The sequence below is a fragment of the Clarias gariepinus genome, chromosome 5 (assembly GCF_024256425.1).
Source record: "Clarias gariepinus isolate MV-2021 ecotype Netherlands chromosome 5, CGAR_prim_01v2, whole genome shotgun sequence".
NCBI classification, from domain to species: domain Eukaryota; kingdom Metazoa; phylum Chordata; class Actinopteri; order Siluriformes; family Clariidae; genus Clarias; species Clarias gariepinus.
The window spans coordinates 32839489-32867405 of NC_071104.1; the positions used below are offsets into that span (position 1 = coordinate 32839489).

The 27917-nt window shown below is 39.3% G+C and overlaps 1 protein-coding gene across 1 annotated transcript; it reads left to right on the plus strand.

The window, feature by feature from the left end:
* The first annotated feature begins 114 nt into the window (after positions 1 to 114).
* Positions 115 to 27917, plus strand: gpr156 (G protein-coupled receptor 156). Its single transcript, XM_053495981.1, has 10 exons — positions 115 to 160; positions 12318 to 12476; positions 13339 to 13466; positions 13671 to 13806; positions 14819 to 14929; positions 15162 to 15287; positions 16564 to 16659; positions 19573 to 19809; positions 22048 to 22197; positions 26305 to 27917. The coding sequence occupies exons 2-10, from the start codon at positions 12360 to 12362 to the stop codon at positions 27586 to 27588; spliced, it is 2385 nt and encodes a 794-aa protein (XP_053351956.1). The 5' UTR covers positions 115 to 160; positions 12318 to 12359; the 3' UTR covers positions 27589 to 27917.

The window sequence follows — 27917 nt, forward strand, 5'->3', positions numbered from 1 at the left end:
ACAAAGTCTATATGGATTTGCTTTCCTTCAGAGACAAACCCGAGGTTTTGTGGTCATGTCTGCGCGTGAACTGGACACTTGTTTGACTCTCTGAGGATGGAGAGAGCAGAAACTGGAGATCACTGGGGATTAGCTGACACTGTTCACGCCTCTGACACAGGTTTGTACTTCGGCTTTTATGTCTGTTTAAGCTTCTGAAGTCTAATGAAGTTTGTCTAAGCTGTGTGTTAAGGTACAGCTCTATGCAGTGCGCGTCCTGTGCGTAATTCACGTGTGTGCGCTCTTCCTTTCTTTGCCACTGCTGGTGTATTAACTCAAATTCATACTGTACCTGTTGAAAGGTATTACATGTGTACATTTTTATGTGTAGTTTTCCTCTACACGTTCTGTCCATTTTATTAGGAACACAGCATTTTCCCCTCTACCCTCCCAGAATTGTAGCCTATCCAACCAGTAGCCTATAGTTTTAATAAATAAAAAATGCAGTACACTTTAATTTGATGGCGTAGTGATTAGCACTGTCGCCTCGCACCTCCAGAGTTCGGTTCCCGCCTCGGGTCTGTCAGTGTTCTCGCTGAAGGTTTTCTTTGAGTACTCCGGTTTCCTCCTACAGTCCAAAAATTGCACAATTGCTATTTCCAAGTCGTCCAGAGTGTGTGTGTGTGTGTGTGTGATTGTGCCCGGTGAAATACTGGCACCCTGTCCAGCACATACCCCACCTCATGCCCCCGGTATAGGCTCCAGGCTTCCCACGACCCTGTACAGGATACGCTGTAGAAAGAGTAAGTAAGTGAGTTTTATCAGCCGTAATGTTTCCTGATATTTTGGTAGCACTTTGTGACGTTATCAGAATGTAATCCGTATCGCTTTAACACTGGTAGCACTTTCTGACATGCGCATTTTTACCATTATCTATTAATCTGCTAGTCGACTGTTAAATTAACCTTGCAAATAAAATATACAATATAACAAAACGATTAAAAAAGACTCAATACTGAAGATGAACCCACGAGTCGATGGGGGTAGTAGCATGGATTTATGGGCAGGGCTCTAAAGCAGCGAAACATGATGTATTTTCAGTATGCGCGTGCGTGGACACCTGTTCACCCTCACTTTAAAATCAGCCAATCATGTGGCAGCAGAACGATGAAATAAATCATGCAGATACAGATTGAGAGCTAAATGTTCACTCCAAACATCCGAATGAGGAGTGTATGTGATCTATGTCACTTTAATCGTGGCATGCTTGTTGGTGCCAAATGAGCTGTATTTCTGATCTCCTGGGAATTTCACAAGCAATGGTGTCTAGAGAAAAACAAAAAACATCCAGTGAGGTGGAAACGCCTTGCTAATAAGGGACAAAACTCTAATAACATGGTTAAAGACAGAGAGATTTCCACTTTCCCCCACTCTGGTGCTTGATGTTAACGAAGCTTTAAACCTGTAACTTCATGAGTTCACTCCTGTGGCATGATTGTCTCATTAGATTGTTGCATTACTGTTCAGATGTAAAGGTGTTTCTCTAAATAAAGTAGACAGTAAGTGTACATAAGTGTGCAAAAAATTGCATCTGGAAACTCCATAGTTATAACATACTGGACATTTCACAGTTTTTAATAATCAACATAATTAAAATTATAGTGTGTGAATGTGTGTGTGTGTGTGTGTGTGTGTGTGCCCTGCGATAGATTGGTGATAATTACAATATTTAATGCACCCAATTATTTTCAGGTCTATTTTTTTCTTTTTCTTTCTTTTCTTTTTTTTATTCAAATGACATGGGTTCTTAGTACACCAGGAATAAATATAATAATTGAATAATAGTGAGTTGTGATTTTTAACCCTTTTATATATTTTATTGCAGACTCCATGGCTATGCAGGTCTTTTAAATAGTACCACTCTTCATCACTCTGATATATTCATAAACGTATAAACGTATAAACTATGAATTTCTTCACTCCATGCTGTAAATTTTAACTTTCCTTTATTTCATACTTAAAATGTAGTCTACTCAGTTATGTCGTATACAGAAAACTATTTTTTTTTAAATATACATTTACACCCCTCCTTGTTTAATTACTAGAACTTCTATTCAGCTTTTCAATAAGCCCATAAATAATAGGATATATTTCACAGAATATGAACTGCCAATCAAACCGTATGTGGCCACATTTGTAGCGGTGCTCTTTAATCCTTTTTACAACGTAAGGACACACCTGTGTCATCATGGACGGATTCCGTCAGTGCCATTGTGTAGGCGCAGATGTATCAACACCTTCTAACACACATGATTTTTTTCAAATATTTAGGCTTTTGTTTTGAACGGTAGTATATATACTGTATCATTACTGTATCATAGTAGGATATAAAATCATGAGACCTACAGAACTGCAATACAAAACGAATGCAGATCCCTGGTGAGTCCCATTTCTAATATATTGACTAACATTAAACTATAATTAAACTATATTGATCACCCATTATTTTTTATTATATATGTCCTATAAGCCAAAGTCATGTAGTTATGAAGATTGGTATTTTAAAAATACATGACCTATAGTATGTGATTAAGTGTGTGTGTGTGTGTGTGTGTGTGTGTGTGTGTGTGTGTGTGTGTGTGTGTGTGCGTGTGTGCTTGTCCTCCATTATTATTAATATAATTAATATAATATAATTCTCAGATTGTGCTTTAACTACCCTGGAACAGGCTTCTGGCCTCTGTCAACTCTATAGAGGATAAGCAGTATAAGATAATAGATGGATGAATGGATGGAGGGATGGATGGATTTGGGCAATAGCATGTCAAATCTAGTATTTTCTAATCTAATCCTCCATAACCCCCAGATTTTTTGCTCTATTTTAACTTTCCATACTGAATCACTGATATATTTGCATTGGGACTAAAACCAGGACCTTCTGCTTGTATCTGATTGATCTAAATGAGGCACCCAGAAAATTGGCTTTTGCATGTGTGTGACTATCTCTGAATGCACTTTCCAGTGAACTTCCCTCATGTAAATACAACTGTAAGTTTTGGATTTAAGTTGCTGACTTTTGAAATGTTTATGCAGAGGATGCTTGGTTTGTCCAGTTGAACGAACATCATTGTATACAGATTATTTATCCAAAAATACTAAAGTATAGTACTATAAGTGTCTACTTAGATTAATTAAATTTAATAAGAGTCAATGGAATGAATTGCACTAGGTGACAGGTAACCTATTAATTTAGCTTTAGTTAGTTAGTTAGTTAGTTAGTTAGCAATATTGTTGTTGCTATCGTTTGGTACATTTTATTGGTACAAGTTGATTGCTAGCTCTAATCAAGATGCAGGCACGTCAAGGTCAGTATTTCCCAGTGCAATCCTCGCCCACCCTCCGGATTTCTCTTTTCCTTACTTCAGCTTTCAACACTGGATAATGATAAATCTACTGGACACACTGAGATCTCAAATTTATCTTGGTTTGCTTGTCTCTGAGGACTGGGTTGGGAGACACTGCTCTAGGCAGTTGATGAAAGACCTTTGGAGACCCTTTCCTCTCCACTGTGAGGCTGATCACATGGCACGCCGCATGGCCTGAGTGCTGGTGAAAAATGGTCGGAAATGCCTTTCTCAGCAGGAAACCGTAAACTGCCTCTCTAAATTTGGGAAAGTGACGACAGCATTTTGTCAACGGAAGCAAAGGAATTTCTAAACCACCCAGAACCCAGAGATGTATCAGATCTAGTATGGGTCATTTAGAACAGTTTTACACTGTGTATATCTTCTGTGTTAGACGGCAGAATGAACAATAGATTGGATAATATTTAAACTATGAAATATAATTTAGTATATCAGGAATATATTGAATATCAAAGATAGTATCAAATAGCAGGGTTTGGCTCATCCCACAGCAAGTTGTTGTTAAAACTACCCTTTTTGTGGTTAAACTGCTTACAGTGTTTAAGCTAAATACAGGTTTACTGTGAAGTCTTTGTTAACTTTCATGTCTACTATTTTACACAAAATATGACATTGAAACCCCTGCAATTAAAATTACCTGCAGACAGCTATGATTAGCTGAGAATCATGTTGCAAGAATTGAAATGCAGAAGGAATTCATGCTGATTTTAACACAATCATGAGAACGATTATTGACACTAAAATTGGTGTGAGCTTCTAGAAAGATATGACCTGTAAATATTGCTGCTTGAAAAGTTTTTTGGGTAAAAGCTTAAAAAACCCTTTAAAAAAATCTGTAGTGTCCGTAACCATGTCACATTCATACCGCAATATCTTAACAATTTTGCACTTTTGCAGGTTTATGTCTTTTCATGTGGAAATCTAAATTGGCCAAGTTTCATGTGATTGACAATTAAGATCAATGAAAGATTTGAATTTGAAAAAGTTACGGACACTACTTAAATGGGCATGGAATTATATTAAGCAAATGTGTTCCTTTTTATCTGCCAAAAATATAAATGTGCATGCATAGTTATAAAAAAAAATGAAGCATGGATTGGGAGATAACCTAAACCATTAAGTATATAATTATAAAAAATTATGTTACATGATCTTGTCTAAAAATTAACTTTTTTACATAGTTGAGACACTTTTCAGCTCCAATACAATGTTTTGGCCATCTGTAACAGACTAAATATACAGTATGTGGGACAGAATCTGTAGTAATTTGGTGAGTAATCCTTCCATTACAAATCCTTCAGCCGTCAGTTGTTTTGCTTTCTTCACTCCAGCACACCTGATTCAGCTTCGCAGATGTTTTATGAGTTGAGTCAGGTGCTTAAGCAGGGGTGAGGAACACATTTAGGCAAACAGCTCATACATTACTTTGGTAACATATTCCAAATATATATATATATATATATATATATATATATATATATATATATATATATATATATATACAGTTCAGGACCAAACAGGACCAAACAGCTTTTGCTGGTGGTGTTTTTTCATAATGATGTCAGGTACAGATGTTTTAGTATGATGTTGGGTCACTACAAACTGGCAGAACAGATCCATGCATCTTGCTACAAATGATGGAAGTCTCAGGGAAGCAACTAGAGTGGTGAACAGGGTTTTTGTTTTGATTTTAAATGGTGATTAGGATAATGGAGAACACTATTTAACACATTTCTTCAAAAGTTCTGATCTGGCAAGGTCTGATGACTGTGAATGCTATAGCCAATCAATTGCATAATTTTTATTCCCATGTACCGATTAAGTGAGCCCTCATGCCATGTGTGTGGTGTTAGAGCCAACTTGGAATAGACCAGTTCTATCTGAATAGGAAGGTTTTATTATACTTTAGGATGCAGGATCTCAGATAGGAATACTTTAGCTTGACCTTTCTCACTAAGGGGATAAGCAAGGTCAAGCCATGCACGTGAAAACAACATAACAAAGTGCATAACAAAGCCACTGTGTTCTTCTTTAACTTGTCACTCATTCATGTCTATACTGCTTTATCCTGTATACAGGGTTGAAGTGGGTACTCTCTGGATAGGGTGCCAGTCCATCACAGGGCACACACACAGACATTCATGCACTAAGGGCAATTTGGGAACGGCAATTAGCCTAATATGCATGTCTTTGGGAGGAAACCCGGAGTACCCAGTGGGAACCCACCAAGCACGGGGAAAACACACAAACTCGTACCCAAAGGGGGGAATCGAAAAAAAAAGGTGTTGATGCATTTTCTATCCCAGCTATCACAATAGTTTTGCAAGATAATTTAAAAATGTATGTTCAAGCACTTGTTCTAATACATTATCATTATCACAATAGTGACTTGTGTGGGAGTTATGCCACATAACATACTATAAGTCACCATAACAGTCCATGCAAATATCTGTAAGCTATAAATGATTGTTTATACCTACTGTTTATAATATGTATATGATAACAAGAACTAACTTGTTAAACAGGCAGTCCCTATCACTAAATGTTATTATAGGCGGTACGGCGGGGTAATGGTTACAACTGTGGCCTGTGCACCTCTTGGGTCAGGGGTTCAATTCCCACTTTTGAGTCTGTTTGCATGTTTTCCCAGTGCTTGGTGTTTTTTTTTTCCGATTTCCTCCCACAGTCCAAAGACATGCAGAGTAGGCTAATTGGCATTTCCAAATTGCCCAGAGTGTGTGAATGCACATTTGTGTGTGTGTGTGTGCTTGTACCCTGTGATGGATTGGCAACCCTTCTAGGGTGTACCATGCCTAGTGCCCCAAGTCACCTGGGGTAGGATCCAAACCTCCCACTGTGACCATTCCTTTATAATCCTACAGGTGATGCACTTTAAACTATTCACACACATTGACAGGCAGCACAACATCCTGTGTGACAATAACAAATGATTTTCTGTTTGTTTAGAATTGTAACACTCACTCACACACTCATTGTGTGTCCAGTATACAGGGTCGTGGGGGGCCTGGGGCCAATCCCAGGAGGCTTTGGGCATGAGGCGGGGTACACCCTGAGTAGGGTGTCAATCTATTGTAGGGCACACACACACACACACACACTCACTCTCTCTCTCACACACTTATTCCCATACTACGGGCAATTTGGGAACGCTAATTAACCTTATCTGCATGTCTTTGGACTGTGGGAGGGAACCTAAGCAGGGGAAGAACATGCAAACCCCATGCACATAGAGGCGGGAATCGAACCTGGACAGTGCGACAGTGCTACCCACTAAGCCACCCTGCCGCCTAGAATTGTAACAAAATTTAAAGAATTTTTATCGTTTTCAGGGGTTTCATAAAATATTGATACTTATAGGATTATAATACATGCCTTAAGGAGGATCTATCATGCAAAAGTAACTTTCAGACTGGGGCTTGTTTTTGCCCGGGGCTTGTTTTAGATTTTTTTCCCTATTGTGACCTCATATACGAAGAGCCCCTCCCCCTGCTTGTTGCTTATTTTTGCTGTTACTTGGTGGAGCAGCAGCTCAGCAGCAGCTTATGTACAGTACTTAGACACCAATATGGCATGTTCGGATGATGGATGAGTAAAAAATATCCGTATTATTTAACTCATATCTGAGGGGTTTTTCAGCTGGAGCGTTAACACACTCTAAGAAGTGTGTTAACTTGTTTAAGAAATAGTCAAATACTGTATGTTAAACACGTTAGAGAGCTTTCACGTATCCATCGTCGGTGTGTTTTCTCGTTTTGGTGCCGAGACCAGAACCCAAGCTTGATTCAATTACAGTGAGAGCTTTGCTTTAAACCAGCTGCAGGAAAAGTTATTGCAGTTGTTGCTGTGTAGCGTGGGTTACATTTTTTTGACGCATGAGCTGGCTGTCATGTTTGTTATCATGTGTCATTATCATATTTCTAACCAAAAACCTTTTGCAAGAATATTTTCATCCCCCACTACTCCCACACACACGTTCAACCAGTCATTTTTTTTTTTTTTTTCGTTCTCTAGTCTGTTTAATTACATGGGACCAAATAAAAACAAAGGAAAGTATTCATTTCATTCGGATTCAGTCTGAACAAACAGGTTTGAAAGCATCGTAAAATGGATCGATATGCTGCTGTGCTGCGTTCCTGTGTGTAGTCCAGCATTAACAGGCCTTTCTCTGTCTCAGCTAACGTCATGGTTTATTAAACTTAATTAATATTGTCCCGGGAATTCATCCCTAATCATTAGGTAACTTTACAGCACATACTGTATGCTTACACTGGCTTCTTCTTTAATCATGTACATTTATATTTCATATTGTCTACAGTAGTTTCATACTTCAGTGAGCAACTCTGTGCTTTAGGCTTATGAACAAAATCTACTTTTGTCCATCTATTAAATATAATTATGGGCATGATTTTTATTTGTAATATCATTCATTTATTATTGACGATTCCAGAGTTTTATTATATATTAATTATTAGAATAGGAGCCCTTTGACCCCTTTTAATATTATACAATTAAGAATATTGTTACGGGAGCATTAATAAAACTCCCGGGTTGCATTAAATTAAAACTAAATATATACAATTACACAGCAGATGACATTAGAGTAATTATTTTGTTAATGTTTCTTTTACAGCAGTTTTTTTTTTTTAGTTTTGTTTCTGTGTGTGTGAGTGACTAAGCAGGAGAGTGCCTGAGGCTTTTAAACAGAGCGATACAACCGCAAGAGCTTATTCATGCACAGAGGTGACACTTGTTCAAGATTGTTCATGAACTCATGAACTTCAGACACACTTATTCATTTGATCACATTACCACGTTCCGAGACGTGAGGTTTTCCACATACAATTGTCGTTTAGGTTCAACGCAGACTAGTGATTAAATAAAAGGAATAAAAGACATTTACATGTACAGAAGACTTTAAGGACGGTATGGTGATGATACTCCGTCTGTGGGAAACGTGCACACAATCATTCACCAACACTACTTGCACATTACAGGGTGTAGTATTGATGCACTACCTCCCACGTACAGTCCTGACCTTGCTCCAAGCCATTTCCACATGTCTGAACCATCGAAAGGAGTTGTTTTAGACATCCGGTCATAGCTCCGGTGGACTGAGAAGACGTTCTGTCTTGATAGTATCCAAGCACTAGTGAAACACTGGAATTAGTGCATTAGCAGGTGTTGACTGTCATAACTGCTCTGTTATTAAATACAATTAAACACAATTAAAGGTTTGTACATTGTGACATTAAACTTGAGATGGGATGCACATCAAACACAAAACAGCTCATGCAAAGAGAGTCTCATATATTATGTACCAAGAGAACGATGACAATGTTGTCTGTGAACATCTTCAATGCAGTTCTTGGTATTAGTTACAATTTAGCAGCTACAATGTAACAGTTTGCTTATCTGCCTTTTGAAGTTAGCCAACCCAATAAATACTGGACATTTTTTAGGGAAGACACAAAGTGTATTTGTTCTGAATTCTGTATGGGGGAGAAGTTTACAACACTTTAGACTCCTTTCACAAACATCCATTAATATTCTATATAGCTTTATCATGTACAGGTTTGCAGCATCCTGAATGCCAATCCCAGAAAACATAAGGCACAAGGACACATCACAGAACACACACACACACAGGCAATTTGGGAATGCCAATTAACCTAACCTGCATGTCTTTGGACTGTGGAGGAAAACAAAGAACATGAAGGAAACGCACCAAGCACGAAGAAAACATGCACACAGACCCCAAGACGGGAATCGAACCCTCAACCCTGGAGGTGCGAAGCTACAGTGCTAACCACTAACAGTTCCTTACAAACAAAAAAATAAAAATACTAAATAGCCCCGAAGTGGCACAGTGGTAAAGTGCTCATTCTATCATCCAGATATCGCAAGTTCGAATCCCAGGTGATCTGTAGCCTCCTGCAACCTTGGGCCCTGGAGAGAGCTGATTGGCCGAGCTCCCTCAGTAGGTAAGGATGGGAGGAGCTTAATGATCTCACATCTATCACGGGCATCTGTGAGCTCATGCAAGCAGAACTAGCCAATAGCGCCGTCTCCCGGGTATGTTACATCACTTCCAACGGTGCATGAGCTCGCAGTTCAAACAGATGTGGTCGGCTGGCGTCACATGGTTCGGAGGAAAGTGAGGGATTGCCCTAATATGACTAAATTAGAGATAAAATCTGGGGAAAAAAATAATAACAACAGTCATTTAAACATCTGGTTATTACAATTTGGCTTAGGTTACTATAGAAACGATACCCTATTAGTATAAACAAGCACATTAATGTACACATCATACTGAAGGTACTGCTGGAGGGGCATTGCTGGCTCATTGAAAGGTTTCTTTTCTGGCCTGGGTTCATTTCCCAGCCGACGCCCTTCACCCCACACCCTGCCACTTGGGTTGTACCGATCCCAAGCCTGAATATAAATGTGAAAGTTGGGTCAGGAAGCCCGTGTGTAAAAACCTGCATCATAAATCTGAAATGTTTGGATGGGATGACGGCGAGCTCCAATGGGAGCAGCAGGAGACGGAGAAAAACAACATTAACAACAAGTTACAGCCGGCTCTATTGCAAGAGCTGTTATTATAGGAAATGAATCGACACCTTCTGAGCAACAAAAGTGCACTATTAAAGGATAAAAAAGTATATTTAGCAGAGCTTAAAGGATTAGCAGGGATAATGCACCATCACATTTCTGAATTAATTGAGTTACCACGAATGAAAAGGCTGCGGCGTGAAGAATACAGAGCTTCTTAGGGAAGCGTGTCATTATCCTGCTGAGACTGAAATATTGGTAAGCCGTTACATTATTGTGAGTGTTGAATGAGAGCAAGTTTGTGTTTCATGTGAGAGTAATAATCGCATAAATGCTCCTGATGTTCGTTTTCTGTTTGTGTGTTCTGGAAGTTAAATAGTGATATTCTATTAGCAAGAGTTCTTAAAGAGTATGGTTCACGTTTCACGTTTCAGAAGAAGGCAGTCACGTTTGACAAGTTTACGTGTAGCAAGACTGCGTACAGTATTACTGCTGCTTCTTGGTAAAATACAAAAAAATGTATATCGGGAAGAATTCAGTGCTAACACTATAGCAGTGAGCTCGTCGAGAGCCTCCTCCCTCCCTTAGGTTTGTTTAAGGTTTATTCCAGATCTTTACAGACAAAAGCCCAACATTCACAAGATAACTCGCCGTTTTTTTTTTCAACCTTTCCACACTTGACGTATTCAGTAATGTTGTACATTCACACATGCACGTACACAGTTAAGCTCTGAGGATTTTGCAGTCTAAAGAAACAAGACGCCATCTTCTCCACAACAAGTCTGTGCAACACTATTAAAACCATCAGACAAGCTGCTCCTGACTCCAGCACACACCAGATCATGCCTTTTCTTTTTAATGCCATGGTTCCTTTACGAGTTGTATGAGGTGTACGCTGATTGGCCGTGCATGTGAAAGCACTAGTGAAGTTTACTGTAGCAATAGAGACAGGCCTGACCCTCCCCCCCCTCACCCCCCCATAGTCTGCTCTCTCTTATTTAGGATGCAGGAGTGGAGTGTTTATGTATTTTGCACAGAGGTGCTATTATGTAAAAGGGTGCATTCCCAATAATTACGCCTCTTCCCTCTGCTTTATTTCCCAGGCTGGTGAATTTCGATGTGAAAGTTTAAGGTGTTTTTCTGTTGTGACGAACACAATATAAAAGAGGGGATTCTACTCTATACTGTTTGAACTAGATGTTTGAACCCCTTTACGTTGATACCCCTAACTTAAATCTAGTGCCTTCAATAGCCTCCTAAGTAGTGAATAGAGTTCCCCTATGTGGAATTGTCCTGCTGCAAGGTGGATAAACCTCCGTCCTAGTCTCTCCAGTCATTTGCAAACTCACTTTTTTTTTCTAAAATGGCCCTGTATTTGGCTCCATCCATCTTTCAGTTTTTGTGTCCCTGCTGAAGAAAAGCTTTCCCACAACATGAAGCTGCCACCACCATGTTTCACAGTAGAGATGTGTTCAGGGTGATGTGCAGTGTTAGTTGCATTTAGGCCAAAAAAGTTACATTTTGGCCTCACCTGTTCAGATTATGAATACTTTTGCAAGGCAAGTGTATATAAAAGTAAGGTATCTTTTTTTAACGGTGTAGATGTAACCTGATCATATGTAACTTGTGGTAAAAATAGAGGTGTTTTTTTTTTTTTTGTCTATTAATAACATTTTAATGAAACTTTTATCTTAAAAAGCAAAAGCCTGATAAACACCACGAAGGAAATCATGAGGAAAGTGTAACTAGACTACTGTAGAATTGCTTAAGTTGGAGCCTCATATAAAAATGAAAAACGACCAGACGATTTTTATTGCAAATAAATGATCCAATTATTCTTATGATATGCTTATGATATCTTCCGATTCCTGTCCTTGGCTGAATAGCAGCTGATGTCGTCTTCTGCCGTTGTAGCTCATTCGACTCTAGGTTTGATATTCATTCTTAGATGCTTTTCTTTTCATCATAGTTACAAAGAGCGGTTATTTACGTTCCAGCATATCCAGCAAAATGGCTGTGTTTTGGTTTTAAAGAGGTTCCCATGGATCCTAATTTGTTTGTGCTTTCATCTACTTCTTCCCTCTTTCCTGCTTCATCGACTTCCTCAAACCAATGATAGCATTCTTCTCTGATGCCACTCGTCAGTAAGGCTTTCACATCTACATAAATATATGTATACTGTAGTTGTTTGGTGTTACAATCGTCACATTCAATGGGTTTCTCATGAGAATGTGAAATGTAAAAAGAAAGCATATTTTAAAAAATAAATAAATAAAAAATAAGTGATTAAGCATTTATGCTACCATGCTATCTGACGGTGCTGATTTTGCTTTTCAGGATGTATGTATGTGCGTGTGTATGTGTGAGCTGTAGGCAGTGATGGAGATCAGGCCAAACTGCAGCACTCACTGTGACTCTGCGTCCTGCTTCATCCATCCTGCAGTCAACAAGCAGCAGAGCTGGGACATCCTGCTGAGACTCTGCACCCTCTCCACGGTACACAAACACACACACACACAAATGCTGTACAGTTTCCACTATGCATGAAGGGTGCATCGCTTTATGCTCTTTCTACCTGGATGGGCCCATCACTCCACAATAGGGTCAACCTGAGCTCATCAGACCACATGACCTTTTTTCCAATCTTTAGCAAACTAAAGCCTTTTTTCTGATTAGTCTTACAAACAAGTGTTTTTTTTTATGGCAACACAGCTGTTTAGTCCCAATCCTGTGAGTTCTCATCACTTTGTGCATGTAAAAATGCTCTTGCTTCCACCAACAGCTTCCACTTTTTTTATGGTCAGTCAGAGTATGTTGGTGTGGCTCCGCAAAAACAGATCTAGTCAGGTCTAGTATAGCATTCCAACCATCCATCCATCGAGGAACCTCTGTAGTCCAACCAAGGATTGTGGAGGCCAGTGGTGACCACTGTATTTATTCCCATTTCTCTATGACTGTGATAGAACCGCCGGTCAACATCCACACGTACATTCACACACTACAGGCAATTTGGGAATGCCAGTTAGCCTAATCTGCATGTCGTTGGACTGTGGGAGCAAACCGGAGAACCCGGAGGAAACCCATCAAGCACAAGGAGAATTATGCAATCTTCAGAAACACTGACCCCACACGGGAATCGAACCCGGACCAGGAGGTGCAAGGTGACAGTGCTTACCACTAAGCCATCGTTCTCGCCAACATAGCATTAATTAATTAGGATAATTATTGTCCGTGAATGGGTCTGAAAAAGAATAGTTAGACATTAGTGTCTCTGGATAAGTGTATCTAAATCAAATATCTAAATGTAAATGTAAAATAAAAAAAAGCAAAATGTGTGTGTGTGTGTGTGTGCGCACAGAGGGTGGTGGAGGTGCAAGGCAGGTCTCTGTCTCCAGTTCTGTGTGCTGTAGTTTGGACGCTGCTCTCCTGTGGAATCCTCTTATCCTTCCTCTTCCTCGTTTTCACCGTCCGCTACAAAAACAACAGGTACACAGACCTCCCTAATCCGGTCTTCATCTAATCCTCTCACTCTCTCTATTCATCCTTACATTTCTTCAGATTATATATAGTTCCAGACGTGACTCAGAGTAAATGTTATGAAGTGGGGGTGAAAATCATAATGCAGAAGACCACTGTAGTTATTTGTCCTGATTGTGTCCAATATACTGTTGTGTGTAATTGTATTTCTAGGATAGTGAAGATGTCGAGCCCTAACCTGAACATGCTGACTCTGTTAGGGAGTGTGCTGACATACAGCAGCGGCTTCCTGTTCGCTATAGAGGACAGATCACCTGGACGGGCAGCAGGCTCGAAAGTTGTCATGCAGGTACGTTTCTTTAGTAGGCACTTTGTCTTGCACACGGTGGTGGTGGAGCCGTAGCCTAAACTACAGTAGAAACACTGGATGCAAGGTGGTATACAATACAATACAGATTAGATGGAGGTCTGTCATGGGCCACCATTACATACACAAAAAAAATACATTGCGATTATGAAGTAAACTGTGATATGTGACTATTAAACGTAGCAAATTTCAATTTTATTTGTCACATACACATATACAGTACAATATGCAGTGAAATGCTTATATGACCCTAAAAAAGATTATCAATAAGAAATAAATGTGGAATAATATACGAAATAAAATATAGAAGAACTTTAACTATGGAAAATATAACTATAGAGAATAAGAACAAAATATAAAATATACGAAAAAAAATACTGAGAATAAAGATTTTTTTGCTGTACAAATATAGAAAATATAGAAAACTTTAGTTGTGAAAATGAAATAGAATTTAAATAAAAATGTGCAAATATTCATTAATATGTATATGCAATGTCCATAAATGTGCAATGTGCAAAATGTCCAGGGTGTGTGCAAATGTGCATGAATGTGCAGATGTGCGATGTCCATAAGAGTCCATAATGTCCATAAATGTCCAGAGTGAGTTCAAATGCAAATGTCCATAACTGTGCAATGTGCAATTGGTATGTAAATGTTTTTATTTATGTGCAATTAATTGTGCAGCACTGATATACAGTACTGTATTCTCTGGGGCTGCACAGTGGTGCAGTTGTTAGCCCTGTGGCCTAGCAGCTCCAGGATCAATGGTTCGATTCCTGCCCTTGGGTCTCTGTGTACATGGAGTTTGCATGTTCTCGTCGTACTTGTTTGGTTTCCTCAGGGTACTCTGGTTTCTCCCCTACAGTCCAAAGACTTCAGATTAGGCTAATTGGCGTTTCTAAATTGCCTGTAGTGTGTGTGCGCATGCTTGTGCCCTGTGATGGATTGGCAGCCCATTGAGGGTGTAAATCATAAGTCTGATGCTGTGTTTCAGGCGTGGGTCTGGATGCTGTGCATCGGCAGCTCTTTGGTGTTTGGACCCATCCTTGGGAAAACATGGCGTCTCTACAGGGTCTTTACTCAGCGTGTACCTGACAGGAGAGTGGTGAGTGTGTCTGGGGACACGTCTCTAGCAGAGAGAAGTTTGAAATAATTCAAGCATAATGTTGAAGCTGAAACACTTACAGTACCAGTGTCCCTTAAAAGAAGAACTCTGAATATCAGGACAAAACCATTATGATATCATCACAGTGTTCTAACGTCTTAAAATTTTTTTTTCTTAATGTATTGTAATATATTATTCATATGGATGTATAACTTCTTTGCAAACCTTACAGATAATCCGAGATATCCGGCTGATGGGTCTGGTGACTCTCTTGGTGCTGGTGGAGGTGCTGATTCTGTCCGTGTGGACTCTCACTGACCCTGTGAAGTGTTCTCGATCAGTCAGCGCTGTGGTCAAGGTAGAGCGCAAACGTTTCTACAGTATATATAAAGTTCTGAACATGAAGCTTAACTTATTTGGCCTCCATTGATTTAGCTAAGAACCTCTACAGTAGTTGCTACTTAAAACGAAAGTTTTAATGAAAATGGTCCTAATTTAAATACATAAAGAGGGAAAAGATGTGTTATACTGTATGCTAGGAAAACTTTGGAAAGTAACACTGGGGAAGTTTGAATCAAGCTATTAAAATAACAATTACAGTCAAGATACGAGGGGCGTTCAAGTTAATCCGGGACTTTTGGTTGTGCAGAATAGTAGAACACATTTATGAGAGTAAAAGATCCTTTTCTTTCTCTATATACTGTAATCCGCTGCTACACTAATGCACCCAGTGTTTCACTAATTTCGAGCCACCTTGGCCTAGTTTGTCATACATGATTGTACGACCTTCTTAAAAGCGTTTGCACCATCCAGATGCTTTACTGAGACTAAGAGTCTTCTTTTAAATGTCAATCGGTTTTATGACTTCATTCATGAGAAATTTCATCCCGAGTCCGGGTTTGACCTGAACGGCCCTCATATATTCACTACTGTAATATAATAATATTACTTCAAATGGATTTCCTGACTTCTCTGGCTGTTATTGTTTTGGTTTCTAAATGCTTGGAATATTTTTAAATAACTTTTTTTATATATAAAAGAGTAATTCACTTTAATTTATTTTACTTTCCTTTTTGTTCTGTCATTGTTACTTTAGTGTTTACACAAAGTGCTGCTGTTAAATTGTGTTCAATCAGTTTCCTGCAGTACAGCAGAGTCATTACTGCCCCCTGGTGGCAAACACAGGAGATGCAGTGGTTTTCTTTTAACCTGGATCACCTGCATCTCCACCTGCACTAGTTAATAAATTCAGATCTCTTATCCCAAGTGAAGGACCAACAGGAGCCCTGTGACTACAACCCCATCGAACACCAGGCCTTCTCATCCAGCATCAGTGCCTGACCTCATAAATGCTCTACAAAAAGAATGGACACGAATTCCCACAAAAACACTCTAAAATCATGTGGACAGGCTCTTAAGAAGAGTCGAAGCTGTTATAGCTGACTCCATATTGAAGTGTATGTATTTGGATACAATGTCTTCGCAGGTTTGGCCAAATACTTTTGTCCATCTAGTGTACAGTAGCTGTATGTAACCGTTACAGTACTGAAGCCTGAAGGATTGTTCACAACCTTCTCCAGTGTGTGGAACAGTGCTGGGAGTCAGGAGGTCTTGTTTGTATTTCTCTGTACTAGGTGGTGGAGTTTGATGTGCATTACTCCTTGTCTCAGATGGACTCCTGCTCCTCTCAGTACTCCGACCTCTGGGTTCTTCTTCTCTGTGCACTCAAGGTGAGAAAACACACACACACACACACACACACACACACAAACATCCTTAAAGTATGCTTCTGCCTCACTTATAGTCCTTATATATTTCCTGCACTGTAGAGAGAATAATTTTCCCCTCTACACAACCCTCTAATGTGGTCGTTTTGCTTATAAATATAATTTAATAATATAAAAAATAAATGATAAATATATAAATATAATATATTTAATAATGTGCATGTTAGAGAGCGTCACATCAAATGAAATAAAGTAGCATTTTGTCTTATTGGAGTTACAGTATGCATATGTTTACATTCCTGGTTCATAGTCATACCAAGTTTATTACCGTATTATGTTCGGTTGCTGAGGCATGGCCAGTGTGGGGGGAAAAAATCAAAATTTTATTTAAATAAGTATTCCTTGATGTAATAAGAAAGAGGGAACCCTCAGCGTCATTTTGACACCAGGATTTCCCTGCTATACTTTTACATTTCAGCATTTGGCAGACACTCGTATCCACAGCAACTTACTTTTTTTTATCTCATTATGCATCTGAGTAGTTGAGGCTTAAGGGCCCAACAGGGGCAATTTGGTGGTGGTGTGGTTTAGAAACCTTCGACCTTCTGGACCATAGCGCAATGCCTTAACCATTAGGCTACCCCTTCCCTGATACACTTAAAAATAACTTGATCAGCAGTGCAATTTTATTGCTAAAGTGCATGTTTTTCTATGACAATTGGAGTAACCACATTGGTGTTTAATAAAGTGCTTTAAAACAATGTTTAGGATTCCCACTCCTTCTAAAGGATCAGGATATTATGGTATTTATCAACCAATTTTTGCTGAAATTCAAGGTTTGATGTATTTCACCTCCTGAACTCTATTAGCCACAGTGCAAAAAACTAACCTGTGTGATGTATTACATGTCTTGTTATGCTGGGTCACACACGTGCTGTGTAAATAATCCCTCTTTAACTCTCAGATGGTGGACAGAAAGTGGGTGTACTCCTGGACTGTCTGGGAAATAGTTAAAGTGTAATACCTGCACAGTATTACAGACTGCACATTAATTATGTTAATTATATAAGTTACGGTAATTATGTATAGTTGTTTGAACTATATTTAACACATCAGATGCAAAAAAAAGTTGCATGAGTTTTTCATTCCTAATCCCTGTTTATACTTCTACAGTACTAATGCTCTAATAATGGGTGGATTTTTCTCCCATAATTCTATCTATAAGTGTAAACTGGAATACTGCGAGCTGATTATTTCAGTGATTTCGAGCTCATTTATACCACAGACATAATGTACTGTACATAATGTAACACACTCTTACTAAGAAACTCAGTAAATATATATATATATATATATATATATATATATATATATATATATATATATATATATGTTTACTGAGTTTCTTACTGACTGGTACTTTTGGTACTTTTGATTTTGAGCCTCCCTTCATTCAGGGACACATTGTGAAACATTTTTAGTTTATGTCTTATGGTGTTGACTCTTTTATCAAATTCAAATTCAAATTCAACTTTTAGTCTTCATACAAATATTAACACATTAAGTTTACTGAAAGTAAAAACAGTTGAAAGTCAGAGGACGTTTCTTTTTTTGCTGAGTATAGAAAGGAGAACTCACAATGTTCATAACACCTTAGTGCATAATAGAGGAAACAATCGATTCAGTTACATTTTTAAAACATTTGGTGTTGCAAATCATATATTACATCACTGGCTCTAAAACTGTTGATTTAAAATATGTTTTTAATTGAGGTGGTAATATGGTGCAGTTCCTCTATAATCCTACAGGTGGCACATGATAATCACATTTGCAGGCTGTACAGAATGCTTTCTGGTAGGAACAAACTGTTTGCCAAATTAGTTTAGAATTCTAACACAATCTAAGAAAAAGTCAGGATATTTATAAAACTGAGATACTTAGAGAATCGAAATACAGTACAAATCGAATCGATGCTTATATTATTATACAGTATTATTACTAGTGGTTATACAGTATGTTGTTATATTTATGCCTTATTAACAGTTATAAAAGCGATGAATGTCAAGGTTACTATGGCCTGTAATATATAGTGTAAAAGCTGTCTGTTGCTAATTTATGATTCGGAGTGAAATGTCTGCTGGGTTTGAAGATTAATTAAAGCAGACACAATGTGATGAAGTGGGAGTTTCAGGATTACTGAGGCTTGACCAGGGTTGTGCAAAATTCTGTCTAATTGACAAGATAATAAAGATGGGCTGTGTATTTACACAAGACAAGCTATACGAGAAATAAAATGAAAATGAATTCATTTTAGAGTTTCGAGTTACTGTTTCTATAACTTACTGTAAGTAAGATATTACTATATATCAATGCACATTTTATTTACCCCTTAGGTACACAGTTCGCCCGCCTCTAAAGTCCCCTAAAGGCACATGGCATTCTCCAAAGTCTCATTCGCTTTCTCCAAACTTAGGGACCCCGAGATAAGCTCTACTGCTCCTGTTAAAGAGCTCGCCAGCCATGCCCGATTTAGGTACCCCGCTTCTTCACACACATGCAGAACAATAGCCCGTGGCGGGGGTAAGATTTGAGCACACGTCCATTACTGATGCATATGTTAACACTGTAAGTGCACGACAATAACCAATAATCAAGCGTAATACATACTGTAGTGTAACACTAAATAGTTAAAAAGCATTATGTGCATTGCTTTTTTTTATTATTTTGCTTTGGTATAAGAGGAATAAGCCTCTTACAATGCTGGACCTGCTGTAAGCAAAAATATAACATTTTCGGGATGGTAACTTTAGCTCTGTTCCACATTACACCATCTTATCGCTTATCTTATTATTTTCCTACCATGATGTTTTCTTATCATGATAAACAATAACACCATACTCCTGTTCTGTTCTGTAGGCCAGTCTCCTGGTGTATGGCACGTACCTAGCTGGACTGACCAGTAGCGTTAGCCTTCCACCAGTCAACCAGTCCCTGACCATCATGACCGCTACATGTCTGGTCAGTGCCTCCACTGCTCTAGCCGTCCCTGTCTCGCTCTACCTGCACTCCTGGCCCAACCTGATCTACGGCACGTTCTCTGGAACCATCTTCATCTGCAGCACTGCTGTTAACTGCCTTATATTTGTTCCACAGGTCAGTAATGTGCAACTGACAAATGTCTTGTCAGTACTAAAAGATCTCGATTTTCCCCATTGCACAAATTTCTACTTCGCTATAAAAAAAACACTGAAACATCATCAATCAATAAAGTGAGCTCAGGGTTTGGTGACTCAACATTATTCATCAAGATAGAGAGAGGACATTGCTGATGTCAGACTTTCACAAAGTGCCTGTTGGCTTGTCTTACTGTGCTGGTGGTATAGAGAATAATGCTTAATCTACGGTAAGTGATGATAAGGAAGAACATAGCACTCTTAATCATTTAATATTCTGCATTAATACTGTATATCAGAATCAGAATATCACATGTTCTGACCAAGTAATCTGATTGGACGAGAGACATTCCTCAAGTGGTGATATAGAGCATAACAATCCTTGGACATTTAACTATACTGTATGTATCATATGCGTCATTAGTGTTCTACAATCCTTAATCACACAATCTCTCGGTCCCAGCTTTGATTAAAGTACAGTCTGCAGCACTGAGGAGGGAGAAGCTGCCTGCCAAAACCCACATTTAAAACCAGTCACAGAATCTCTTTCAGCAAGACAACACATTTGATAACACAAGGCTGAATCCCAAATCCTCTAAATTTCTAACTTCTAAACAAGGGCACTACTTGGTGCATGGAACAAGGGATTATACTGTACACCCTACATACCAGCTTTCAATTTAACGATTCGACCCGAACATATTCCTGACCCGATATTCCAAAGTGGAATAGGTGGAAATATAAGGTAAAGCGCATGTGTTTCTCAGAATTGTCTAACACATTCATGGTTTATCCTCTTTACCTTTTAGCTACATAATACTGTCGGATGCTAACTATCTGTCGCCAGCTCTGCTAGACTTGGACTAATTAGTTCCACCAGTCAATGGAAAGTTTGAATCATTTTAGTAACTCGGTCCTTTGAATCTCTTTCATCAAAATGAGCTAATCTTATTTTTGAGTTACTTAGTTCATGTACATAACCTACGGAGTTTTTGCGGGGATTTCCGCGCGCAGTAGAAAATTAACGAATCACTCTTCGAGACTACTCGTTCTTCTGAGTCACGTTAAAGATTTGTTAAAAAAAAAAGGAAACGTTCATGAACGACCCATCACTAGTGCGTGAAGGGTGACTTAGTGGTTAGCATTGTTGCTCCGTGTTTGATTCCCCCCCTCTGGTCTGTGTGCGTGGAGTTCACATGTTCTCCCGGTGCTTTATGCATTTCCTCCGGGTACTTTGGTGCAAATTATACTAATTGGCGTTACTGTACCCGCAAAAAATGCCCGTAGTGTGTGTATGTGTGTGTGCCCTAAGATGGATTGGTACCCCTTCCAGGGTGTATGCCGCCTCGTGCCCTCAGTCTCCTGGGATGGGCTCCAGGCCCCTCACGACCCTGGTATAGACGTATATAATGCGGTATAGACGATGAGTGAGTGGGTGAGGGTGTTTGTGGAACTGTTATATAAAACCACTATCACTCCCCATCATGTGGTATTGCTTAATTATAATAAGTCATTTATATAGCATATTTTAAAACAGCTTTTATTACTTTACATTGCTCTTACTGTAGTTACATTGCTCTTAGTGCAGCCATGAAATAAATGCTATGAATGGCACTTAAATGAACAATTCAGTACATAATATTCACTTGTTTCGTCCCACACATCATCTGCATTCAAATGGTTTGATCTGTAGTGATTAGTGTAATCATGCACACATGCGCACACCCAGATGAATTGCACCATTTCACCTGGTGCTATTGTTTCTGTGTGAAATTTTTAGATCTTAAGATCATTTAGGAAGTCAAAAGCAACATATAAATTTTTATGACAATATGATTAATCTATGAAAAGTCTTTTGTGCATCTGTACATGGATCAAAACATTCAGATAAGATGAACCGCTTAATGCTTGATTACCCACATGCTGCTGGAAATGAGCAAGCACAACTCTCTATCTCTCACACACACACACACACACACACACACACTGCACTTATCCTGAAGGCCAGGGAGCGGTCTAATTAGTAGCAGACTAAATTAGTGTGATTCATTGGAATCGATGGGATTGTATGAAGGGTCGGAATGATGAATCATGCACATCTGTAAGGAGAAAAAAAACTTCAACCGGTCATTTGATTCAATCTTGAAGAAGTAAGAAATATACAGTATGTGCAACGTTTTGTTGAATGAAACAGTATGTCTGCTCTTCCTCACCCCAGCTGACCCAGTGGAGGCAGTTTGAAGAGGACATCAACCCTCACCCCAGTCATATGGCCAAGTACTTCAGCAGCAAGAGTCTGCGCTCCAGTGAGAATGACATCTACTACCTGCTCGGAGAATACGACTCCATGAAGAGGTTAATCAGTGAGGTACGAACAGGTCTCACATTGCCGACATACCGTATCAATGTGGCTCAGCCTTACATGCTAAAAATGCCTTCAGACTACACCTGGGTCTGACATTCCTGATGGTTCTTAATATTGTTTAGTAACATGGAAGTTAAATTGTTGAGCAGCACATCTGAGATACATCTTAACTACAGGGAACTTGAAAAATAGAGACATTTGGGGAAAAGATGTATGGTGGCCAGATTTTTCCCTAAATTTTACATGCTTTGAATAGCATCCCGATAATCACATTAAAGGTCCCTTATCCACCCCCCCCCCCCACTTCTCCTCTACGCTTGCAGTTTCAGTGTTTATGTTAATGAGCTACTTCTGAGCCACTTCAGAGCAGAGCTGAGTACAGCCAGGTGTAGCCAGAGGAGTGAGTCATCTTATATGAGGTCATATTGGGAGGAAATCTAATTGGCTTGCTTAAACCCTTGCCAATAAAAAAGCAGGAAAAGGACAAAAAGCAGGGAATGACTGAAAATGACTTAAAAGTGAATTGGTATAATAGGTCTCTTTTAGCGGCACATTGGCTTAGTAGTTAGCACTGTTGCCTTGCACCCCCAGGGTCGGGGTTTGATTCCCACCTCGGGTCTGTGTGCATGGAGTTTGCATGTTCTTCCCATGCATGGTGGGTTTCCTCTGGGTAATCCAGTTGCCCCCCACAGTCCAAAGACATGTAGAGTAGGTTAATTGGCATTCCGAGATTGCCCATAGTGTGTGACTGCATGTGTGAATGTTGACTAAAGGTCCTACTATGGTCATAAAATTAGGAATAAATACAGTAGTCACATTGACTAGATGGATAGATGGATGGAGGTCGCCTTTGAAAAACAAAAACAACACACAATTTAATGAAGCTACTGTACAAGATACAAAATCCAGGTTTAAAATAGCAATCTGGGCATGGAATGTAAGCTATTTTATTACATAATATTTTAAGTTGACTTTTTTTATCTTCTTTAGTTTTATTATGTATTATTATTTGTGTTAGTTAAATACAGTATGCCAAATATAAACAAAAGGCTCATCATTTTATCCACTTAAAATTAATGTTTTGATTTACTACATGTCCGATCCAACAGCTTCCATTAAGGAAAAAAAAAGGTTGCGTGGACTTAAAAGGGATGTTAATATTAATTATTAAAAATTATATATATGTTTTTAATATTGGCCATTGGGGGCAGTATAGGCTCAGGTAATAGTGGCAATGCGTTGCTGATTGGAGAATCAGGCGTTTAAGCCCTGCCGCTCCTGGGGTGCCACTGGTGGGCCCTTGGGCACGGCCCTTAACTCGATCCCAATATAAAATCACCAAAATATTGCCAGACCCAAAGCCCGGATGAGAGAAGTGGGAGTGTTGGGAATTGGACTAGTGACTATAGAGATGATAGAACCTGCACACAGCACAGGAAGGACAAATATATAATTATATATAACACCATTATAGTAATATTTTTGTGTGTGTACTGTATGTTTATGTCTGATTTTTAATCTATCAGACAATAGCGTTGGACTAATTATTCTTCTTTAAATAAGCTGACGTGGTCAAGTTTAGGTTCACAATCATGTATAATTGAGACAACGTGTAAGATGCTCTTGAGTCAATTCTGAATCACTTATAATTCTTATTGCTTAATTCAGGACTTGTCTATGAATACGGCTCAATAGAGTTCATTCACAAGATCACAAGAGCAAACAAAAAAATCTTGGGATTTTCCAGGTGCGGTACCTTCATCTGGAACTTATTTCGTTCAGTTTGTCACTCAACTTTTGGTGCAATTACGTATGGTTTCTTACTTCTGGAACAGAGAGAATGTTTAAACAAAGTTCTGTCTTGCAAAGTTAATATACTGTATATTCAACCTCATAATCGTAACTTAATTGTAAATTCAGTGTGTTGGAGTACAGAGTGTAAAAATAAATAAATAAATAAATAACAATCCACCCAGATACTTATACGCTGCACTGTATGAGAGATGATCACAATTTGAATGGGCTGAATGCATTTTGGCATCGTCATTGCACAGGTATGGACTTTTTTTCATGATGCGTAAATTGTAAGATGATTATCCTGTGACCGCTGAGATTAGTGGTTTTGAGAAGGCTTCTCTTGGGGATTCCAGAGCAGGGCGTGAGTAGCTGTAAGCCATGCGTCACTGAGACATGTTTGAGGCCTAGCCCTTTTGTTTCACATTTCCCCAAGGCACCACTTTAAGACCTCACATCCTGTTCAAGCTCTTCCTGCTCCATTCATTCACTTGGAGAGATCTTCATCAGTTCAGAGTGAGTGCTGCTCCTATTTGTAATGGCCCACATGATTACAGAGACCAGCCATTGTATTTATAAACAATCTGTGGAAATATGAGCTGATCTGGAAACAGATCACGATTTAGACATTCTTCATTTTGTACCTCTAGGAAAGCCCTGGACGGTAAAACAGAGGGACAGAAATGCTAGAACTGTTACCTTCCAAGAACCCTTAAAAAGCAAACATATTAGGTTTCTTTTTTCCTAAAAGTGTATTTACTGGGTTGGATCAGCAGTTTTGCTCAGTAGAGTTGCTGTACACTTTTAGAACAAAGTCCTAACATTTAGAAATGAATTTAACTTTTGAACCCTAATGGGTTCTGATATTTGTCCCCCATACTGCTACATACTGTATATATGGTTCCAAGTAAAATGATCACACTTCTAACTATCCAAAGTATTCCTAAACCATTTTCCTCTTCAGTTTTTCTGTTCATGACTCTTAAGTAGCTCTCAAAAGGTCTGTGGAGAACTCCTTAAGTACCCTTTTTAGGGTCCTTAAAACCCCACATGGGTTTATGGTTTAGCCTCCTGAGAAAACCTGAATGGTTTAATGTACCATCTTACAACTGTTTCTTTTTTTTTTTTTGTAGAAATCTAGAAAAAACAAAACGACTTCTAAGGACCCCTTTTTTTCTAAGAGTACATCTAGCACTCTCAAGGATTTAGTAGTTCATCATGTTTGAAGAGCTCTCAGAGATTCCATGTGGAACAAAAATATGTAAAACCTCTTTACAACGCTTGAACAGTCAACTCCAAGTGTCCAAGCAACACTTGAAGAAACATGTTGTAACAAGTTCATGTACCTCATCTCAAGGTTCTAGGTAGAACTCCATAACAGAAGGTTTCCTTTTTAGAAAGAAGATTTCTATCTATCTATCTATATTTGAATCTCTGTAATCCATCTAGGGACCATGGAAGCCAGGGGTGATTTTCAGTCCTATGCTATTTTTTTCCAGAATCATTTTCTTTCCTGAGCCATTTTTATTGATGTCCACTCTCCTACTCTCCTAGCCATTCTTTGATGTCATCAGTTCATCTTCTTACTGCTCTTCCTACTCGCTGCAGAAAGTTTTATGTTTATACAGCCTAATATAGTGGTTACATCAGCAGAGATGAATTGCTGTATATTATGTAACATGTAACTGTGGGTAAGGTGTTTGACTTCTGATTGGGAAGTTACAGTTTGAGACCCCAGGACCACCGACGTTAACCCTCAACTGCTCAGATGTTTAATACCAGTCAAACGTTTTGGCGCAATTTTGGATTTATTTTCTACATACTAGAACAATACAGTTTTGTTTTCCCGAAACTTTGAAATAACTCATCTGGAATTATGTAATTAAGCAAAAAAAACAACAACAACAACAACAACAGTCAGTTGTTATTTTAAGACCTGAAGATCAGGCACCATGATAAAACTGGCTCTCATGAAGACCATTCCAGGAAAGCAAGACCAAAACCTGAACCAGAAGTTCATTGAGAGTTGCCAGCAACCTTTTTTTCAGAAATGTTCCTAGAAGCATTAGCCGGATAACCCACTCCTATTAAACCTCATTTTAAAAGTGCAAACTAGGAATTTTGGCGTTCTTCAGTTTTTCACTGTAGGGGAACATTTAAAAGTTTTAACATTCAAAAGTCTTTAAATGTAGAATGCTACTGTTTAGAGATCCAAAGGGCCCACAATGAACCCAGCATGCTGATTTGTGTGTTTGGATGAAGTTGTTTTTCCAACTAAACTGTAATTATTGATCATATGTGTTGTTCCACTCCTAGAAAGACGCAGTCATAAACAGCCTCCAGGAGCAAGTGATGAACGCCAAGGACAAACTGCTGAAGCTCATGTCTGTGGGCCACCTTCAGAACGAAAGAGAAATGGACTCTTCCACCACCAACCTTAACTCCTCCTCCACACAGACTACAGTGGTACCTCGTGAGCCTTCTTCTTCTCCTTGTCCCATGAGAGAGGTTACACCTTCGGCTGCTCTCCCCCCTCCACCATATGTCCCACCTCCATCAGCTGCATCTTCAGCTCCTTCGGTCTCATCCTATGAAACGCCTCCGTCTTCACAGCACAGAGAGGCCTTACCTTCTTTCTCTCCTCGCAGTCCAGTAAGGGCTCCACAGAGCTCCCAAGTTAGCCACTTGAAATGTGAAAATGCAGGATCTCAACCCAAACTGAACTTGAAGAGCACATCTCTCATCCTTGAACCTTCTGTAATAATGAGCATGCCTTTTGATTCAGCTGGTAACCTGATCACATTGCACGAGTCTGCATCTCTGGTTTGGTCCGGGCCACCCCAAGATGCAGCGGGTTCTGTGGTCGAGTCCGTTGTACCTTCAGCGGTGGGACGCCAGGCGTTTGTGAGCAGCGAACAGCTGGAGGAGATTCTGCACGATTTGAGTGTGGATGCTATAAGCAACTCGCTCAGATCGTCAGACGGCGTGAGAAGAACGTCGAATCCTGCGCCTAACATTTTCTCATCCAGATCGTCCCTGCAGTTGTATTTTCCCAGCATCTCGCCATACATGATGCGAAAACGCCGACCTCCGTTCCACTGCAGAAAGGGTCCGCCTCCATATTACTACCCAGGCTCGGTGCCCCCTAGCTGTCGGAGGGTACGTGACCTAAAACCAGCCTTCAGCACCTCTTTGATACCAAAAGGATCCCATAATACAGAAAGTGAAGGAAATGAGAACGAGAAAGAGGCTGAAAATTCTAGGATACATTGTGACTTGAATATTCAATCACGATCACGCAGGAGGAGATCGAGACGCACACGTCGAGATTGTTCTTCTGTAGGACAGCCCTCGGGTTCTTTATCAGGGCTCGAGCGGACTGCAGCTGCTGATTCTTATGAATATTCAGACTCAGAGTCCAGCAGCTCAGAGGATTACTGCTACTATCACCGGCCCTACTGTGAAGCCTGCATGCACAGTCCTTATGCCTCCAGCAACAGCAGCAGCTCAGAGACATCCGACAGCGAATACACAGAATTTGACCGTTCCTCACATCCTGTGGTCAACTTCAAAGAGGACCTCAAACCCACGTTTGTTTGAATAGAGGGGGAGGAATGGGACGTAGGGATCGGAATGGACCAGATTGCGACTAAACATGGCAGTGAACATAAGTATCTGTGTATGTATATGCATACACATATTTATATGTTAAGAAATGTAGCTAGTGAAATTTAGGATTAAATGCACCCGTTTCTTGGCTGGAATTCTATATTGAAAGTCCATGGAAATCTTTTATCAGACCATCCTGGGAAAACACTTCACTATATATAGTTGTGAAAACAAGTTATGTAAGTAATAAAACACATAAGGGCATGTTCTTATAAGAAAATAATCCACCATATGAAAAGCTGTTACCACCTTAAAGTAGA

What these genes read in the sequence shown, in the direction of transcription:
- gpr156 (XM_053495981.1), top strand. Translation starts at nt 12,360, where the DNA reads ATGGAGATCAGGCCAAACTGCAGCACTCACTGTGACTCTGCGTCCTGC. An exon ending in GTGTACCTGACAGGAGAGTG is followed by an intron (nt 14,930 to 15,161) that starts GTGAGTGTGTCT and finishes CAAACCTTACAG; the next exon opens with ATAATCCGAGATATCCGGCT. An exon ending in CAGTCAGCGCTGTGGTCAAG is followed by an intron (nt 15,288 to 16,563) that starts GTAGAGCGCAAA and finishes TCTCTGTACTAG; the next exon opens with GTGGTGGAGTTTGATGTGCA.